The sequence below is a fragment of the Camarhynchus parvulus genome, chromosome 19 (assembly GCF_901933205.1).
Source record: "Camarhynchus parvulus chromosome 19, STF_HiC, whole genome shotgun sequence".
Lineage (NCBI taxonomy): Eukaryota > Metazoa > Chordata > Aves > Passeriformes > Thraupidae > Camarhynchus > Camarhynchus parvulus.
Window position 1 is genome coordinate 10,340,297 of NC_044589.1, and position 20,759 is coordinate 10,361,055.

Consider the following 20,759-nt stretch of genomic DNA (forward strand, 5'->3'; position numbering starts at 1 on the left):
AAACCCATGTGCCAAAGGGAAATCAGCTCCAGGCTCTGCCAAGGGAGCAGCCCTGGCACTGCAGAGGCTCTGGCAGGAAGGGGCTGCTTGCCCAGGGATGGGCTCCTGATTCTCCACCCCGGGCAGGAGGACAAGAGCCAGCAGCCACAAGGAGGCCTCCTAGGAAGCACCACTCCTCCATGGAAAGAGCCTGGAGAGGGGATCTGGGCATGCAGGGGCTGCTTGGCAGGGAGTGCTGGAGTGTGCTGTGCAGCCCGTGGAAGCTCTCCAGGAGCTTATAAATGAGGCATCTCCTGAGACCTCATTCATTTCACCCCTAATAAAATTACCACTTTCCAAAGGGAAAAGCCCCTTTGAAGGGCTTCAGTCAAAGCACCCGTGGGACAGCTCAGCTCCATGGGCCTGTGCTCAGCCTCAGGCCTGAGCCAAGGATTACGGAGCTGCTCGGGGGCCACTGATGATTTATGAGCAGCAGGACCCACTCCAAACCCAGCACAGCCTCTTCCCCGAGGTCTGACAGGGCACAGAGCACCACTGCCACAACCTCCCCTGGGCCTTTTTTGACCTGTGCCTTTTCCAAGCAGTCCATATTCAACTACTCCCTTCCGCAGCTCAGCAAACCCACTCACTTTTATCCATAATACAAAACAAAACCCAAACCTAAAATAGCCCCCCACATTTATGCTCCTGTATAGGCTGAGAGTTGTGATTTTAAAGAAGAATGAGCTGAGTATCTGTTACCTGCCAACACCTCCTTATTTCAGTTCCTCTCCCCGTGCAATGTTCTATTTTACTGCAGTTTAAAAACCAGGCAGCTCTCAACACAAATAGGAACAGGATGTTCTTCCACAGTGCAGAGCCAGAGGAAAACACAGAGCTGATGCTGGCAGAGCTCCCCATCCCTGTTGTAGATTCCTGACTCTGACACCTCTCAAAGAAGAGAAAACACCAGCATTCAGACAAGTCAAACTTTGCCATGAACAATAAGCAGTGACACATCCACCCCATAGGTGCAGAGCAAGGAGCCCAGGGCTGCTCTAATGGAGACAGGAAAGCAAGGCTCTCAAGTCATCACAGTTTCACTAAGACAGCTTAAAATTCGAGCTTTAATTGAAATGGAAAGAAACATTCCAAAAGGATATATTTTTTATAGATCTGATTTACCCAATTTAGTTTTCTTCGGATGTTACTGCAAACATGAACATTAAATCAAAGCATCGACTAGGAGAGAACTCCAAGAAAGGATATAACCATTCCCTAGCAGAGGGGATTGGGCTAAAGGCTGCTGTAGGCCAGTGTCCAAATGTATGATGCCCTGGCATGTCAGCTCACAGGATGTGAGCACATCCTTGAATCACCTGAAGCAGCTTCTGAGGACTGACTACATCAACAATTTCTGGCAAGTGTCTTCTCTGCCAGCAATAAATCCCAGCTCAATTCATATCTAAAATGATACACATTAGAGGGCATGTCTTTAAGAGCATTAAGTCAGCTTAAATTACTTGAGCAAAATTTTAAATACGTAATAGAAATCTAAAAAGGAGCAACAAAAAAATTGAGAGAGAACACCACTGCAAGAGTAATGCCAAGTTGTTACTTTTTTTTTTAAATAGATCTGTACAGCAACATAGCAAAGGATGCAGCGATCACAATTTCAACCAGACAGCAACCTAAGGGGACACTAATCCTCATACAGCAGAGCTGAAACACTCCCAACATTCAGATGCTCCAAATAATTTGGCTACCCTAATGCACTCCATACCAGTTCTACCTATATAGGACATTTTGGTGTGAAAAAGTTTCTGTAAAGTTCCCTTTGTTTCCAGTGTTTTTCTTGTACAAAATATTACAATGATTTTTTAATATATATTTACAGACTTGCACGGCTAGAAAAATATAAACTACAATTGGGCTTGGCAAGCAGTTTCTTTTCTTTAAATACATGACATTTCAGAGCAAAAATTGTAGTGGTAACATCCTGCACTCCAAGCCCCTGCAGGGAGAGCAGATCAAGCCTAAAATCCATGATTGCAGTGAGACACAGGAACACAACTCCTCCACCTCCTGGCGCAAGGAAGACACAAGATGGATGCTGTTTGTGCAGGTTACTGGCACAATACAGAAAAATCCATAACTGAACATTAAATTCCTTAATAACATTCATTAATTTCATAGGCAGGGCCTGTTAAAAAGAGGACAACCGATGTAACTTTTGGGAAAAGCAGACACCGAGTTCGTGGGGCACAGCCGGAACCAAAGCGCGGTTACCGTTCTGGGGGCCTTTGCCTCCTGCCACCCCCAAGGCTTTGAGATCTTTTCCATTTAAAATTTGAGCAGAGGCCAGGGAGGACTTTTTGCTTTAAAGCTACAGTATCTGTCATTATGGCTTTGAACACCCCCTTCCAGGAGATGAGGTATCTGTTCTAGTGAAATGGTAACAGTTGAGCAAAACGCGTTTCAATGGACCACAAAACTCCGCAGGCAGGTGTGAGCGGGTCTCCTCGGGGAAGTTGCCAAACCGAATTGTAACAGTGCAAAACAAGATTTTGTCTTTTGTTTTTTCTCTGCAGAAAGAGTAGTCAAGGCATCTAGGACATTGCTAGTAGTCGAGCCACCGAGCAAACCCTCTTTCCACCAGAGTCCTGTTTATTGACACCACCTAAAGGGAGGGGGAAAAAACCCAAAGAGCAGATAAGTGAACAAGCCACAGCAACAAACATTGGTTCTGAAAATTCCTAATCAACAATAAAAGGTTTATGATTAAAGAGTTTTCAGCATATACCCACCTCATCTCCCATCAAGTTCCACAGCTGTATCAGTGGCAGCCCTGTGACACTGTCATAATTTGTGACCTGGAAACACAGAAAAACATGAGTGTGCAGCAATTCTGGTCCCAAGTCACTCACATGGACCGCTAGAGCCACTACCAGAAGCACTTCAGAAGAGGTGAGCACTTCTGGACTGCAAGCAGGTGCTGCCTGCAAGTCTCTGGGACATCACCAGATGTCCCAGTGCCACCTCTGGCCAGCTGGAGCCAGATCCCACATGTCCATGGTGTAAAACCAGTGAGGACTGGCAAAGCAGTGCAGACCCAGGGAACCCCAGATCTGCTGGACACCGGGCCCTGCTGTGCTCTGTAAACACATCCAGGTTCCCTTCCCCCTGCCTGCACCAGAAACAAGAGGGAACATTCATCCCTTTCCAGCTCCAGGCAGTGCTGATGGGAGTTCCCAGCCCCAGCACTTCGCAGGGGTTTGGGGTTTATGTAACACAGAGTGCAGGGCAGAGGACACCAGCAGTGGCACCAGCAGCAAGGCTCCTCCAGACAGGGGCTGTACCTGTGCCACGAGGACAGCACCTCTGGTCATCTCACTGACAGCGGCGTCGGCTTCCGGGGAAAAGTGATCCTCGTCTGTGGGAAAAGGAGAGCAGAGCAAACACGTGAGGTCCTTCATAGTCACTAGAAAGGACTACTGAGCTAATGTTCTCTGTCCTCCTAGAGACACTGGGCCAGAGATCCCTCACAGCCAGCTGATCCCACATCTGGAGCTGTTGGTTCTGCAGGGAAAGGATGAAGAGCTTCCTACAGCCACCAGCCACAATCATGTAAACACAAGTAGCTGATGAATCAGGAGGCTTTAAATACAGAAAACTACATTTCTGCAGCACCTTGGAGCTGCCATTGTTGTTTTGATAAACAGTAAACTAAGCTCAGGTCCCTCAGGGCTTTGCTGACCCTGCACAGAGGGCACCCCTGGCACTGGGAACCCAAAGTGTCTGTACCACAGGTGCCCAGCACCTGAGCAGAGCCAAGGACAAAAAAAAGCAAACTAAAGTGTTTCTAGGCAGTGACTGACATTCTCCCAGTGCTTGCAGGCTTGGAGTTTGAACACAGAACTTTACAAATCAGTCATTTCAGGAGGAAAATGTCAGGTATTTGTGTGCAGATTAAAAACTAAGTTTGCATTTACAGCAGCTCTATGACAGAAGAATTAGAGCAGTTACAGCTACTGCACCTACACCCTGCCAGTCCTGCCAACTTGCTGCTTAGGACAGTAATTCATTGTCTCATCCAAGCAGGAAAAAGCCTGGACATTTATCATCTTTCCCCTGGATTCTGACAGGTTATGCCATGCTAGCACATTTAGAAGAATACAATACAATTTTTCTAGTCCTTCCTCTTGTCACATCAGAGGCTGCACTGGCAATAGGAGGTGGAAGGTTTAGACAGAATCATGGCTTGGACACATCTGGCATCCACGGAAACCTTCAGGAGAAGGGCCAAGAGTACATCAAGAGCTCCATTTACCTGGAAGTGGCACCACATTGTCAAGTAAAACTTCTGCTCCTTGGAAAGGTAGTGTTAAAAAATCAGACCTTAAAGAAAAGAGGATCAGAGTAAGAACAGGGCTTTAAATCACTCCTACATTCTTCAATATGACATTGATTAATCAAATTGCTCTTACAGGAATTCAGTTTTAAATTAATGACAGTCAAACAAAAAAAAATAAAAATCATACAATTCTCCCAGCAATCTAAGAGCAGCAATGAATTGTCTGATTAACATGCCAAGCTGGATCAGGCTCTAAGCAAAACCCACCTCCACCAGGGAGGCTGTGCTGCCTGTCTCCCAGCTCTGGGGCAAAATCAAATATGTAATGGGCTTGTGTAAGAAACTCCTGATCCAGCACAGCTGTCCCAGACAGTGGGGCTGGAGCATAGAGAATCAGGAGCTTATTCCTGGCTCAATCAATTACACTTCAAGGCCTCCTGAAGACATCCTCTTCCTCAGCTTCCATACTGAAGTGGCAGAAGCTGCCATTTCCTCTCCCCTCCCTTCAAAAAAGCCTTGCAGGATCTTGCTGTGCTCCCAAGAACCCACACTCATTGCTGAGCTGAACCTTTCTACCATTTCCCACTTCAGCTGTGGAAAAACCTTTAAGGATTCAAACTGTACAGACTCCTGTGATTAGGATTTGAGCCAGACAAGGCCTCAGGCCATGGGAGAGGATCTACAGACCTGATTTGCCTGAGTGTGTCAACCTTCACTTTATCATATCCTCCATAGTCCACGTATTTGAGCTCCACTTCATCGGTCTCCTCGAAGTAGCTGATGACTTGAGCCCGGAGCCATGCCCCATCCAGGCCTGGAGCTGCACAGATAATGCCAACTGCAAAACACCAGAGTGCAGAGAAGAAAGGCTCAGGATAAGTGGATTTCCAAAAATCAGCACTTCAGGCATGAGCGGTGATGCTCATTTATCTATGGAGAACCAACAGCATTCCTTAGGCTGCTTCCAACTTCTTCCAACATCCCCCACAGCCCCAGCACACCAGGTCTGCAGCTAGACAGGACTGGTGGGTTTTACTCTCAGCTCTGTCTGCTACAACCAAGCTGCCCTGCCCAGGTACCCAGTTCCCTTCCTGTCTCCACACAGGAATACACAACCCCTTTCCATGTGATGCACCCTTCACACCAGGTGCAGACAGGGTGACAGACACGGACACAGTGACACTATGGAGGTGTGGGAGCAGCTCCACACTTTGCCAGGAGAAATACCCCAGATGCCAGGGTGACCGAAAATAAGCCGAGACAGGTTTGATCTCACTCTGAATTTCAACATGCAGCTATGTGGCTCGGGAGGTACTCCAGGGATGAGCAGGGGAAGGGAGAGCAGAGCAACATCTGTACTCTGGCAGCAGCTTAAAGACGAGATGACATGTGAGCTATCACATTCTCATCCACTGGGAACTTCCCACGCCTGAGTCAGGGACAACAGGTTTGCACAGGAGCCCAGAACTTTCTCAACAGAACAACATGTGAGCATCCATGACTTGCCTTCTACCGGAGTGGGCAGGGTTGGAATTTCGGGCTGAGAGTAGCAGGCGAACATCTGCTGGTCAAGGCTGCGCAGCACGTGGAACGTGGGGTGCGTGTGCTGCTGCAGGAACATGTGCCCTGCGTCCACCTGGTGTGCCACCACCACCTCCACAGTGACTCCATCGGGGAGGAACAGCTGCCACGGGGAGGAAAAACTGTCATGAGTGCTGCTGGAAATGCAAGCTCCAGCCCCAGCACTGCCAGAGCCAGGACTCACCCAGGCGGACACGAGCAGGGAGTGAAGCGGCAGCGGCATCGGCGGAGGGAGGGTGTAGATGTTGGTGAGACACAGCTCTTTGAACTTCTTGCCAATCAGGCTCAGAACTTTCTCCACTTGATGAGAGGTCCCTGGAAGACAAAAATCCCATGGGAAGTCTCTAGCATGGGCATGCTGAGGACACCTCCAGTCCTGTCACTTGAAGAAACACAACTGCCAGGATCCTCCTGCACTACCTCAACAGTGTAAGTTTTAACAGGTTGCCCAGAGGGGTTTTGAAAAGCACTGGACTCAGAAGCCACTAAATCCATTTAAATTCCTTGCTCATCTAATTAAGTCCCCCAAGATACACATTAGACCATGAACAGAGACACATTCCACTCACCTTCGATGTGACAGACTTGGGAGTCACGGAAATAAGGTAGTGTTGAGACATAAATCTTGGCACCAGACGCTTGTCTCAGGTAGCTCATAAACCTCCCCTGTTTGCCAATCAAGCGGCCAACTAATTCCTTCAGGAAAGGGACAAGAAAGCAACAGTCAGGAAGAGAAACACAGATCAAACATCTCTGCTCTCTCTGGTTTACACCACCCACATTCTCAGTTCCCCTGTCACAGGCAGGATAAACACAAGGCAGTGCTGGAACAGTGCAGAGCTCAGGGGGTCTGGGATAAGTTCAGACCAGTAAGCACAGCTCATCTTGATAATCCCCTGTTCTTAATACCTGGGTACCCTCAAAGCCTCCTGGATGCTTTCAAAGCATTGGACTTCCAGGCTGGATGGAAGATAACAGGGAATAACAAGTTCACCCAGCACCGCTCCCCTGGGTGTAGCCCTGGAGTGCTGTGTGTTTACCGCTGTGCACTGGCTCTTCACTCCTGTGAGTCCTAACGGGAGCAGAACACTCCAGTCGTCCTGGACTGGCTGCTGATCTCCCTGGGATGGCACAGAGCCAGCAGCAGACCAGGAGGACCAGGAGGTGGCTGTGTAGGGCAGGGCAGGATGGTGAGCAGGCCAGCAGCTGGTTACCTTTGGGACCTCGATTTCCCAGATAACGAAGTCTGGCTTGCTGGATCCTCCTTCCAGCTTCGCATTCTGGCGAGCCACTGTCTTCCTCATGGCACTGCCACTGTCCACAAAATCCACACTATTTACATCTGAACCTACGAGACAGGCACAAGCATTCAGACAGCCCCCAAGACCCACAGTTACATTCCCACCCCAAAGGAGGGGCTGCAGAGTGACCCCAGTGCCAGGTGTGCCCACTATGAGGCATGCTAGGGGGCTGCCTTTTGCCCAAATTTGCCCTATATTTGAAGAAACAAGGCGCAAGAGCTGAAGTGCATTTTGCTCCCAAACCATCAGCTGATACCAGGAATATTTCTACCTGGGAAAGGGACAAATTCCAACAGCCTCCTCCTGAGCAGATCTCAGATACAGCCAGTGTAACACGAGCTTGGTCCTTCCTCCCACTAACAAGCAGAAGCATGAAGATCCTCACTTGCTTGCAAGTATTCAGACCATCCAGTGAGACCAAAGAGAAAAATGAACCCAAGAGCTGCTTCACATTTGCCACATCTTAATGGGGAACACAGCACAGAGGCTGAGAAAGGCCAAGGGTGCAGTTGTTGGCATTGGCTTTGTAGGCAAAGGAAGATTTGAGACTCACAGCCTGGATGTGAAGGTCAGCTGGGTAACCTGTTGTCCAGCACTGCCACCTTATCAGCTTTACCTGCTGTATTCCCCTCTCCCCACCTCAGTGTCTCAGTGCCAGCAGGCTCCACAATTCACTCCTGGACCTTCTTGTCACACCAGCACTTACAACAAGGCAATACCTTCTCCTCCTGGCTTACTCTCACTAGTGAAAACATTCAGTGGGTTCAATCCTTCATTGCTGGCAAACTGAACCCCCATGTCTTGCAACAAGCAGTGTTCCAACTGCTTTGTAGCAATTACTAGAGACATCCCCTGTCATTAAGGGCTGTTGGCACCACAGGGTCCTACAAAGGATTTTAACATCCCTCCCCAAGGTCACACAGGCTAATGTTTGCTCAGACAGCTTTGCATGTACTGTGCCAGGCACACATCATCCAGCATCTACAAGGGAAGAGCAGCACAGACAGATGGGGGAACTCCATGAATATTGCTCCCTGTTGGGATTTCTTGGCATGCACCTGCCCCTCCAAACAAAAAGGCTTCAGGGTAATTGCTCTGCAACCAGCAGATTCTATCACAATTCAAAGCTCTGCTCTGGCTCCTCTAGCAGCACCTCAGAACCTGCCTCACCTTCCTGTCAGCAGCAGCCCATAAACAGGGCTAAGCACCCAGGGGGTCCTGGAGGTCACCAGAAACCACTGGTATGAGGTCTCACACCTGCAAGGTGCTCCCCAGCAATGCTTGTTCACCACATTTTCTGCAGGAGGATTTTCCAGTCCCTTACCTTCTGAGTGATCTCCATCCGTGCCTGGAGCACTGCTACACTCCTGACTCAGGTCTGGCCCATCCTCTTTCAGGATCCCATTGCTGTAGGGCACTGTGCTGCCCTCAGGCAGCCCCGCAGCACAGGGGGTCTCCCTTGCTAGCAAGCTCTGCTCAGCAGACGTGTCTGGGGCTGAGGATGTGCTCAGTGAGTCCGAGTGCTGCTCTGATGTGACAGACAGCACTGTGCTCTGCAGGGGCTCCTCCACACTCGTCCCACCTCCGGGTGTGTGCGTGCCATACCCAGAGTCCTCCATGGACAAAGGTGACTTTTCCAGAGAGTTCTCCACATGAGTCCGACCAACTCCTTGGGACTCCCTGCACACGCAGCTCTCCACCTGACAGTCCTCTGTGTTCCCCTGAACAGGGCTGGCCCAACAGCCGTGTGATGAGCAATCTGTCACACCCTGACCGTGCTCCCCTGCACTGCTCCCTGCAGCCACACTCTCATCAGCTGCTGTGGCTCCCTCCACAGGCACCTGAGCAGAGGCAGCAACACTCTCCATCCCCAGAGGAGCCTCAGCTCGGCTGGCAGTGGCCTGGCAGAGCCAAGGGGATGCATCGCCTGCAGAACCCGACAGCACTTCCTCCGTTGCTGCCAAAATGACCTTGGAAATTATCTGTATTGCTACTTGCTCAATTTTCTCAACTTCCTTGTCCAAACTCACTCCTCCAATCTTCTCTCTTTCCAACTCATCTCCTTTTGGCTGTGTGTCCTTCTGACAAACTGGTATAGTACCAGTGACTGACTCGGACATCTCTTCTTCTCTGGACTGCTTTGAACAGGTAGACTCCAAACTCCCTGGTAACACACTCACTGCAGAATCCTGGTGACCTGATACTTCAGCTTCATTCAGAAAGGCTTCTGGGGCACTGGCTTCTTTCTCCAATCCCAAGCAACCGGCTGTCACAGAGTCAGTATCTGACTGCACAATTCCTGGCATCTGCTTTTCCTTAGGGGGCTCAAATGAAGACTCATCCGACTGCTCTGTGTTGCTGGTGTCCTCTGTGACTCCCAAAGACTCCTGCATCAGGGGTGGCTGCTGGCCTTGGTTTGCCCCCAAGCTTTGCCCCAGTGTGAGGCTCAGTACCTCGTTCTGGTCACACTCTGAGCTCCCAGCGAGCAGAGGGAGTGAGGCACGAGCAGGGACACCGCTTCCCTCTCGAGATCCCACTGATTCCAGCTGCTCACTGTCGTCCTCACGGGGGCTGGGCCCAGCTGCCGTGGCTGACAGGTCCGGGGGGTCCCGTGAGAGCTCCGGCCTCTGGTGAGCTGGGTGCAGGGGAGAGGGCGTCGTCGGCCCCGCGGGCAGCAGGGAGCTGGGGGCCGGCTGCTCCAGGCACTCCTCTTCCGATAAAAGAGGCACTCTCCGAGGGACACACGCTTCTGGTTTGGGACGTGCCTCACTCTCTGATAGTTCCTCCTTCTTTTCCCTTGCCACGGCTATTGCTTGTTTTTTGCAATAGCCCGAGTGCTTTTTTCTCCAGGAATAGATCCACCAGCAGCCAAGAAGCGCCAGCACTCCGGGAATGGCATACGGGACGAAATTGCGGAAGCGTAAAGCCATCTTACAGAGCTTCAGCAGTTACACCTAGGAGAAAGAGAAATCACGTTAAAATAGTCCCAGGGAAGGTGGCAGGAGGTCCCGTAAGTGCCTTGAGGTATTGCTATTAGCATGGTCAGGCTTGTTTTCCAGCTGCTTTAGAAATTCACACCTCTGCTCTACCAGCACACCACAGAACAAGATCTTTACCCAAGACTAGGGATATCTGGACATGTCTCATCATTATACTCAATGATTTCACTCCTCCTCACCTTGCACTTAATTTCCCCTTGCCTCCTCTGCCTCACACCTCTGCAGGTCAGTCCTGCCCCCAGGACAGCCTCCAGCACAGCAGGTTCCTCCAGCACCAGGCTGGGCTCCCAGCCCAGCTGGACCACAGCATTCCATGGCAGGGGCTTGGCACACGGCAGGGCTCCCCAGCTCTCCCCTTGAAAGGCAGCACCCCATTCCCGAGGGCTCTGGACTCTGACAACATACACTTCTATAAAGCCTGAGGAATGCAGCTCCAAAGTTTATTCTACATCCAAACTCACTACACTGACAGCTGCCACTCCCCTGACTTAAAAGCTGGCAGCTCTCCCTTTTCCTCTGCAAGGCCTCTGACTCCTTCCCACCCAGACACCCAGTCGTGCTCCTTCACTGGCAAGCCTCACCTGAGTCACATGGGACAGGGCTGCCATGCCTTCCCTTTTCCTTAAGGAATATCTGCAACTGGAATGCACAGCTAAACTGTTACCACATCCCAAAGAGCCTTGCTGCAAAGCACTTACAGTTTATATTTTCACTGCACAGGAATTAAAGCAAAACACCACGTGTCTGAGGGTGCTTACACAGACAGGCTTTAATCCAAACAGTCCTCAAGACTCTTGCCAGCAAGGAACAAAAATAAAGATTGTTTTCAGGAGATAGCAAAATCTTAGAAATGGGAGCCACCCACTGGAAAAGAGCATTATCTGGTTCCTCTTTAGAAGCATAATATTTCTATGACAAGAGAGGACAACCAAGGCAGTTGGCCCCAGTGTGTCTCAACCAAAAAAATCCTTCTGTTATCAGAACTAACACCCCAACCACAGCTCCCAGTGCAACACTCCTTCAGGCCACAATCTCCACAAGGAGCTGATGACATTCTAGCTGAGGGACAAAACCATGCCTCCCTCGGGCTCAAACCCAGTGTCAGAGCCTCAGATAATTTCACATTCACCCCAGATTTCTCACCTCCTCCAGTCACACTCTCCACTCCACAGGAGCATCCACAGAACTTCACCCACACTAGCTCAGACTCTGCCTTGCTTCCTGCAGGGCCCAGACACTGAGGCACACAAATGAATGAAAGAATGGCAAAGGCAGGGACTAGAAAATTGGTTGTTCAATCCCAAATTAAAGGTCAGCTGCAGACACAATTTAAGTTCAGTAATATTCCCAGTACATCACAAAGAAGGCATTTATGTTGTTCTACACAGAGACTTGCATGTCCATTGGACATTTGTATCTGATTAAATAAACTAAGTAACTAAGAAGTAACTAAAATCCCAGTTACTCCCAGCTGGTTGTATGCAGTCAGGGAGCACTGCTGAGGGTGAACCCTCTGTTAATGGCAACATCTGGGATCTTAGAATTAAAAAACCAACAAACCTATGCAATACTGTGGCTGTTCTGTGTTTGGAAGCTGGCAAATGGAAAGGGTGAAGCCTGTACATCCCCAAGACAAAAGATTCCCCTTTATGCTGCCCAGAACAATGGCACATTGTGAGCTGTGAGTGCTCATCTGCTGGGTGCCCAAGTTGTTGTAATTAATGCAGAACTACCCTACAAGCTGTCTCTCAGGCGTACTACAAACCCAAATTAAAGTAGCTCACATAAGTCCATTCCCAGCAAGCATTCCCAATTAAACAGACAGCCTTATTATTATCTGATTCCCTACTAAGTTGCACCAACTGTCCAAACCATAGTTCCACACAGCTCTGCAGCACAGGGAGACAGTTGCAGGATGCCCCAGAGGGACAAGCCTGTCCTGAAGTCTGGCAGACAAAACAGTTCAGTGAGTCATTCTGAACACTATCATCATTTAGGATACAGATCTTCATTCCTCTATGATACCTGGATGAGTGGGGACTGCTGCATTAGCTGACATTTGATTCCATGTTTTTGATTTATTATTTAAGCCAGAGCTGCATCACTACCAGGATCATGTGAAATGGGAATTCCACATTCTTCCATCAGTTAGAGCAGGCTGAAAGGCAGTGGCTGTGCATGAGATGCCAGCAGACATCCCAGAGTGCTGGGTTGGCTGGGAAACAGCTCAACACCAACAAACATCCCCTCACACAGACCTGGCAGGAGGCTCTGGCACATCTTGCAATGCTGGTCACAGCCTGGCTGCATGTGATGCCTGAGGACAGAGAATCAAACCTGCCCATCCCAAGGGTTGTGACACTGCTCCATGTCCACTTCTCCCCCAAAGCGCACAGCCACTTCCCAACCTGTCCCAGAGTAACCAAGCCATCCCCCCGCTGCCGATCTGCCAGCCAGCTCAGGACTACAGTGGCAATGGGATCATTTTAACACACTGGGGGAAGAAAGCCTGGGATTTTCCTGCCAGCAGCAGGACAGAAAATGGCAACTTGTCAAATCACATGCCCTCAAGCACTGCCAAGAGGCAAGGAGCCCAGCCCAGCAGGGCCTGCACTCTCCCTCTCCAGGCAGGAGGAGCCAGCTGGGAAATGCAGCAGCTCTGGACAGGAGAGGAGCAGCCTGCAGGAGCCAGAGCCCCCAGAAAACACTGGATCTCCACCACCATTCCCAAGAGGCAGGGCCCCAACAGCCCTGCACCATAAATAGTGCAGAACTCATGCACTGTATGCGCTCACCCCAGCACCAGCCACTTCCACATCCCTCTGGCACGCCGGGAATCCGGCCTAAATGTCACACCTATCATGGGCTGGAGAGCTGCAGCTGGGGCATGAGACTTCTCCAAACTGCTAAATAATTCCCTCTACACGTCAGGATGGGATCAAGGCACCAAGGGGAGAGGAGGGGTCAGTCAGCTCTCCAAGTCTGTGTCCTGACTTGATTTATGGAAAACTGCTGGTAAAGAGCAAGGAGATGAAGACAGGAAAGAATGCACACATTACCTACCTGAGAAAAAAGCCAAGGACAGCCAATTTACTCTACTCGTTTACATTAGGGTCCCAGAGCAGTTCTAAGCCACCTTGTTTCCTGGCCAGGACACAGAGCCCTCAGCACTCACAGCCTTATAAGGTCAGAAATGTTCGCAGCACGAGGTTCCCGGGGACGCCAGATAATTCATTCTCCAGGTCCGAGAGGAGTTCAGCAAGCACTTGCTCAGAATATCAGGGTTCTCTACACACAAGGAGGTCTGTTCTGAAGGCGAGCTGGTTCGAGTCTCCACCAGGAGAGAGGCCAGGATGACTCCCAAGTGACTTAGCCCCCATGCTCTGCAGGGACGTACCCTCAGCCGGTCCTGGCTCCTCCGCTTCCCTCTGCCCCTGCACTTGAGAGGCTTCCAAACCCTGAAAGCTGTGGAAATCAAGGCTGGAATTAAAGCCCGTCCTAAAGGATCACAGAGCAAATTGGAAATGCAGCTTCAACAGCAAGGCCAGGATGCCTCCTGACAAACCCTGTAGTTAGTGAAGCAGCACTTGGGAAATAAATACTATCTGGGTGAAAGAGAACTGGACAGGCTGGCATAGTTCAAACTAAACGGGATCACGTGGGCTCTTAAATTTTTCCATGCTAAAAATAACTGGTAGCACATGCTCTGCCTTATAGGAGGCATAAGAACAGGAGTTAACAAAAACCTAAGGAACTGGGGGCCCTACTGTTAAGATTAAAATAAGAAAAATTGCTGCACTGAAACAGACGTAAGGACTTACATAACCCACCCTTGGCATGAGGCATATTTTCATCGAAAGCTGAACTGGCACGTGGCACTGCATTATCTAACTGCAGCTTCTTTGTGCTTCACACAAGATGAAGGAGGCTGAACATCCACAACAGAGGGACCTCCTGCCAGTCCTGCTGCAGCACGTGCTCCCAGTTGTTCCAGCTGCAGAGCACAGGGGGTTTTCTCCCATGCAGATCAGCAGCAGCCCTGGCCTGAGCTTACAGGAGGGAGCTGTGAAGACACAGCAGCCTGCCAGCCCTTGCATCACCAGGGTGTCACTTGGCCACCAGATTCCACAGCCTCCCCAGCCCTCCCAGGAGCCAGCCTGGAGTACCCCCACCAAATGCAACAGCACCCAGAGCCAGGAGCTCAGACTGCGTGACTCAGGAGCTACAAGCACCCAGAGACAGGTAGGAGCCAGGCCAGCAAGATCTCAAACTGGGTGGCACTTGTTTTAAGAGAAGCCAACAGGGAAATCTCTCTGTACTTAACTAATTAAAGGCAAGTGCTGTGCAGCAATTTCTGCTTCAAACAGTAGCACTGAGGGACTAGAACAGCAAGAGATAGCCCTTAAGCAACACCACCTTTTCACAGCCCAGTAAACATGGGCTATGAGCCCAAGGAACAGGCTCCTCTCTGAATGAAAACCACCAGTGAAGCCACTCCACAACCTTAGAATATTTAAGAACCAGCAGTCTCCTATTTGCAGAAGGATAAATTGCGACTTAAGTAAAAGGCTGAAAAAGCTGGTTGATGTAGAATTAAACTAGTGCTCAGGAACAAGAAAGACCATTAACACCAGGCTGTCTTTTATCTCTGAGATAAAAACTGCTTTCAGTGTAATCAGCACCAGTGCTGTTCCGACAAGAGCTCAGTCCCCCCTCGCAGCTGGAGCTGCCACACTGATTGTTGGTTCTGTGTTTGCCCCCACTCAGCAGCCCTGCTCTGGCCTAGCACAGCTCCTACAGAAGCCTTTGCACCAACACAGGACTCAGAACAGCTCCTATTTATTGCCACACTCAGAGCTTTACAATAAAAGCATCAGCTGGGCCAACCTGTAGGGTTTTTTTAATAGATGTTTTGGAAATCAAGAAGCTCACAAGGACACAAACACCAACCCCCAGCAACCCTCAGCACTGCTCTCATGGACTCAGGCAGGGCCTTGAGTGCTCCTGCTCTGCAGGAATGAACAGTTTGTAATTAACATTAATCCTATTAGGTTATTGAGCTCCATACTGCTCTTGATATCTTATTACCTCCCTGCTCCAGTTGTTTCATTATTTATAGTTTCCTCACCCAAGTTAGTGTCTCCCTGTGAATCCTCTACTGCAGAGAGCTTTTTCTCCACTTTCCCAGAAAAGTCTTTCAGATACTTCAGCAAGCTTCAAAAACTGCTTCTGCACCACTTTACCTGTACCCCCACAGTACAGGTAAAGCAGCTGTTATTATCTTTATAACCTATCAACACATTACAAAGGTCTGGATTTGGAAAAAAGTTTTATCTTTCATTCTCTCTGCATTTTCACTCAGGCTGGAGAACAGAACAAATTATTTTCCAGAGTTTCAGAATAAACACATCCAATAATCAGCCATTTGTGTTTGCTCCTACATAAGGAAGCCAATGCAGCCCTTACTATGGGAAACACAGTGTAGTGGCCACTACATGTACAGCTTATAAATGAAGATTTAAAAGCAGCCACCTGAGTCAGATGCCTGGCATCTCTATCAATTTCCACAGAACAGAGACTAAACTAACCAAGGGCTTCCAATATGCTCTGCACAGGAGACAAAAACAAGCTTGAATTTTCAAGGAGACAGAACGGGGAGGTTTCCAGCAAACACACTGATAGGGCTGCAAGAGCCAGGAGCCAAGAGCAGCAGAGACCAAACAGGTCCCCAGGTATCTGGGGAGCAACAGCAGCTCTGCTCACGGGATGTTTGCTGGGCACAGCCACGAGACCTTGACAAACAGCTTCCCAAAACAAGATAGGCAGAAAGCAAAAAGCACTGGAGTCTGGTTGGGAGCCTTGTGGCCAAGGCTCAGCTGGAGGAGAAATTGCAGAAGCACTCAGAGAGGGAGGGCAGCAACCATCAGTGAGAAGGATGCCCTGTATTCACCTGAGCTGGGACGGAACAGCAAAGGCTTCACTGAGAGCCACTCATGTGAAGGAGCAGGAAGACACTCGTGCACACGAACAAGGGCTATGAGGAGTGGCACAGCACACGCCAGCCTGACCAGAGAGATCTCAAAGTTCCCCATTCCCAGGTTCATCCCCAAGCAAAGCTAAGGCCTCTGATACCAGAGGCACATGAAAATCATGAACTTTTGCCAGGAACTGCTGCTATTTATATCCAGAGTCAAAAATCAGCCACAGCACATGGCAAGTTTCTTATCCTCAGTGCCAGGTGGCAGCAGAGGTCAAACGCAACCCCGACCAGGACAGGTCTGCAGCAGTGATTTGTTTGCTCAAGAATGATTTTAAATGGTCTTTTATGAAATAATCATCTCTGCTAGTAGTAATGCACAGGACCCAAAAATCCAGTTAGCTTCCAGCTGACAAAATGCAGGACCAGAATCCACAGAGTGGACAATAAAGAAACGTACAGTGAACCAGCTGAAGACAGAGCACTTGAAAAAGCAGTTTGGAACATGCAAATATCTCCCCTTCTAGCAATCCCCATGGGAAACAAATGCAACAGCTTCAATTTCCAGGAAATATTAAACACCTGAAGAATAAAATAGCTTTTTCTGAATATCTGAGCATGGCTGCCTGAACTTAATCATCACTTCATGAAGTCTAACCAGCCATGTGCATTAAGAGCTCCACAGAAGCACTGCAGTTAGAAATCAGGATTTTAAAAAGGCTAATCATTAGATCTGAAACATGAAACAATTATAAGCAATTAATGCTGCAATTAATGCTTTTTATTAGCTCTAGATGTTGCTAGAGGCAACTGGGATACCAGCCCCAATCCTATTACAGGCTCCCTGGACGCTAGAAATACCTTAAATCATTTTTTCACATGAGTTAAGTGCACACGAACAAGGAGAGGCACAGATAAGTGGGCTATGTTGCTTTAAAAGCATTATGCTCTTCAGATAACTGCTCCTGCAGAAGTGCACTTGCTCTCCAATCCCCCTGCAGCCAGCCTGCAATGTTTTCAAAGTGAAGAGTCTCAGCCATCACAAATCAAACTGCTGCTGGCTCTGAGAGCTTTGGCTGCACTCCTGCAGCAAACTCCTGTCACAGTTAACTCCACAGGCAATCTGCACCTTTGGGAACAGACAAAACGTGGTGGATCCGAGCTGCAGGTCCTGTCACCTTACACCCTGGGCAGTGAGGGAATTCCTCTTCCCTCATTTCAGGCATTGTGGAGTGTCTAGGTTAAAGCCAAGGCTTCCTAGGCAGTCCATAATTTCCAGTATTAGGATCTCAAACCATCTCCAGCGTTCTTTAAGAAAGAATGTGGTTCCTAGGATGGGTTTCTAAACCAAGGCTGAATAAGGAGAGCACTCCCAAGTACAAAACAGCTGCTAATACACAACAACTGAGCTCCTGCAGTGCCATCTACACAGACCCTGCACCCCAACATATCACTAGTTTCGTGTCTGAGAGCAAACAGCCTGTTGCAGGAGACACTGCTACAATTGCAGGGAGAGACTGACCTGCATAAACCCCATGAGAGCTTTTAAAAGTCCTCCAAGAGCTCAGTGAAACACTTAAGCAGAAGCTGAAGGACTGTCAGGTAAGCAAGACCAGGACAGGAATCGATGCATGAATGGATTCCAGTGGATTCCATTCTACTTCAAGCACTGCTCAAGCTCTACAGACTTGTCTCTTCTCACTTACTTGAGAGCTGTCATTCCCTGCAGTGCATTTGCACTGCGCAGCACGTGCAAGCACACCAGGGAATGCAGAATGAGACACACAGTGAGGCTGTGCTGCCCTTTTCCAGAATCACAGGTCCATCACTAGGTGACAGGTACAGCAGGTCAGCAGGTGCCTGCACAGCCCTTCACCCTTACACAAGCAGCTCATTAAAGAATGAGGAGGTTAAGTGACCCGAAGTGGGTCACACGGTGATCCCAGCAGAGGAGCCAGCTCTGTTCAGCTGCTCTGGCAGCTCTGGCCCAAGCGCTCCCAAGGAGAGAGAGCCCAGTCCGGGGAGCTGTGCTGCACTCCCCGCTCCACGTGCTCGGCCCGAGCGGGGCTGTGCTCGGTCGATCATTCACAGCCACAAAGTTAGTTACACCAGCGCTACACCTTCCGCAGCACCAGCCAATTCCTTTCACCTGAGACAAAGTCCACAGGGCCCGATAACGCTCGGCAGGTGCAGCACAACCCCGGCAACACAGCAAGGGCCGACTTCTGCCATCCCACAGCCCCTGGCTTTGCCCAACATGTGGGCTGCTGCCAAATGCAGCTTCTGGTGCTATTTTCTGCTATTATGGATAACATCCATGAAGAGGATGCCCTTGCTGAGAAGCCTGTCCATTCTGTGGTCATTGCCTCACGGAATTACTGCACTGCACTAAAGAATTCGGCCAGGCACAGATCAAGTTGCCCATTTCTGGAGCAGGAGTTACTTAGATCTCCCTTGCTTCAATCAGGGGGAAGAAGAAAAAGAAAGAGCAAACAACAAGGATTCTCCCAGGAAAGCAAGACTACAAACATCACTTCCTCAGTAGCAATATAATTTAATTCCTCTGCTCCCACCTGTATTCCATGCTGGCTTACAAACAAAAGGAGTCACTACAGCACATTAGAAGTTTTGCAAATAGCACTTTTTACAGCCATTACCATAACACAGGCAAGGCTCGCCAGACCAGACAGCACAAGGTGCCTTAATCTTCACCGTGACTCCGCATCGCCCATGCCGCCTCCGGCCCTCACGGCAGGCGGGCAGCCCCGGCCGCAGCGCTGCCCTCAGAACGGGCGAACCGCCCCGGCCGCTGCCGCCCGGGACGGCGAGCAGGACACAGAGCGGCCTCGCAGGGCCCGGGCCAGCCCCTCACCGCCCGCATCCCGGGAGCAGAACACGGAGCTGCCCTGAAGGGCCCGGGCCGGCCCCTCACCGCCCGCATCCCGGGAGCGGAACACGGAGCTGCCCTGAAGGGCCCGGGCCGGCCCCTCACCGCCCGCATCCCGGGAGCAGAACACGGAGCTGCCCCGCGGGGCCCACACCGCCCGCTGCCGCCCCGCGTCCCGACACGCACGTTCCCCGCCCGCTGCCCACGGCTGCGGTCACGGCGGGGCCGGAGCGCTGACCTTGGGCGGTGCGGAAGCGCTCCCGCCACGGCCCGCGCGCCTGCACCGGGGCAGGTACGGCCGGGAGCGCGGCGAGGGAGCACCCTCAGCGCGCCCCGCAGCGCCGCCGCTGACAGCCGCGGCCGCGGGCCCCGCCACTCCGCCAGCGGGCGGGCGGCGGCCCAGGGCGGTACTTACGGATGCTCCGGCGCGGCGGCGGAGCCCGGAGCGGTGCCGGGCCCGGTCCGGAGCGGTGCCGGTGCCGCCCCACGTGCCCCGGCCGGGCCGCCCGGCTCGGACATGCAGCGACACCGCCCCGCCCCGCCCCGCCCCTCTCGCGAGAGCGCCGCGTCCCGCGAGACTGCCCCGCGCGCGCGCAGCACCGCCCCGTGCCCTGAGGGAGCGGAGCCGCGGCGGCGCCGGGGTGGGACCGGTGGGAGCGCTCCTGGGGCCGAGATCGGTCCTCGGGCCGAGGCTCGGGGAAAGTCCGGACGCGCCCCTTTCCTCCCCTCCTCCCTCTCCCGCGGTAGTCGCGGACGGGCGCAGACAGGCCCTGTGGGGCCGCCGAGGCCCAGCCCGGCCCACTCCCGCCGTGTCCCTCATCCCGGGCCTCTCCCGGCCCCTGCCCTCATTGGAGTTTGTTTCCCACAGCCCCGCGGGTCCCCGCAGCCCCGCTCCCCGCCTGGCCCCGGGGTTTGTGCCGGGTGCCCCGGTCGGGCCTTGGGCACCTCCACAAGTCGCTGGGAATGGCCCTGTCACTGCTGCGCAAGGCCGCTCCAGCAGCCTCCGCCTCCCGCCTCTGCGTTCTGCTGGGGCCTTCGGGCTCGGCCCCCGAGCCAGAGCACCTCATTGCCTGCTAACACAGCCGCACACGCAAGCAGATGAATGTGAGCTTTAGACAGAGTTTTACGCGAACGTTTGGCTGGTGGTGACACATTAGTGAGCAAATATTAGCCAGAAGCTACAGCAATGGTTTGGAACTGCAAGGCTGAACTAGAGTGAGAAATGTGAATCTGTGTTCAGGCAAAGTTATTGCTCAGTTGCAGCAGTGCCAAGTTGGAATTAATAGAGACTTTCCATGTCATTGTGTAGGACTTGTGACATTTCCCCCCAGGGCTTTTGGCATCCTTGCAGAAGATCCAGTGTGTGACTGATTTCCTGTCCCAAGGAAGCTCTGAGGTTTTGGGGGGATGCACAGTAGAGAAGCATGGCTGGTGGGCTAGAGAAGCCATGCTCAGTGGGCCGTGTGACAGCTGATTCGAGGACAGCTCTGGACGAGGCACTTGGAGGAGACTGGGAAATATTCGATGCTCTTCAAACCTGCCCATTTCTTATTGACACATGCCTGCAGCAGGCAGCGGGTATGTGAGAGTGTAAATGAGTAACTTGGAGAAACCACAGTCATGGGCAGGATTGTCCTTCCTAAGTCACTGATTTGTCCAAGTATTTTTCTGTGAAAAGTTC

At 51.2% G+C, this 20,759-nt stretch overlaps 1 protein-coding gene across 2 annotated transcripts; it reads right to left on the reverse strand.

Moving 5' to 3' along the window:
- Window positions 1–1,077: 1,077 nt before the first annotated feature.
- Window positions 1,078–19,554, reverse strand: AKAP1 (A-kinase anchoring protein 1). 2 transcript variants are annotated; one of them, XM_030962845.1, is made up of 11 exons: window positions 19,494–19,554; window positions 8,540–10,169; window positions 7,129–7,262; window positions 6,484–6,610; window positions 6,099–6,229; window positions 5,840–6,017; window positions 5,021–5,171; window positions 4,310–4,377; window positions 3,339–3,412; window positions 2,787–2,852; window positions 1,078–2,659 (listed from the first exon to the last, which is right to left on the reverse strand). In XM_030962845.1, exons 2-11 carry the CDS (start codon window positions 10,143–10,145, stop codon window positions 2,600–2,602), a joined length of 2,595 nt encoding a protein of 864 aa, XP_030818705.1. In that variant the 5' UTR covers window positions 10,146–10,169; window positions 19,494–19,554; the 3' UTR covers window positions 1,078–2,599. The 2 variants fall into 2 exon arrangements, with proteins under 2 accessions (XP_030818705.1, XP_030818706.1); XM_030962846.1 differs by lacking the exon at window positions 19,494–19,554 and adding an exon at window positions 13,278–13,679.
- Window positions 19,555–20,759: the final 1,205 nt, after the last annotated feature.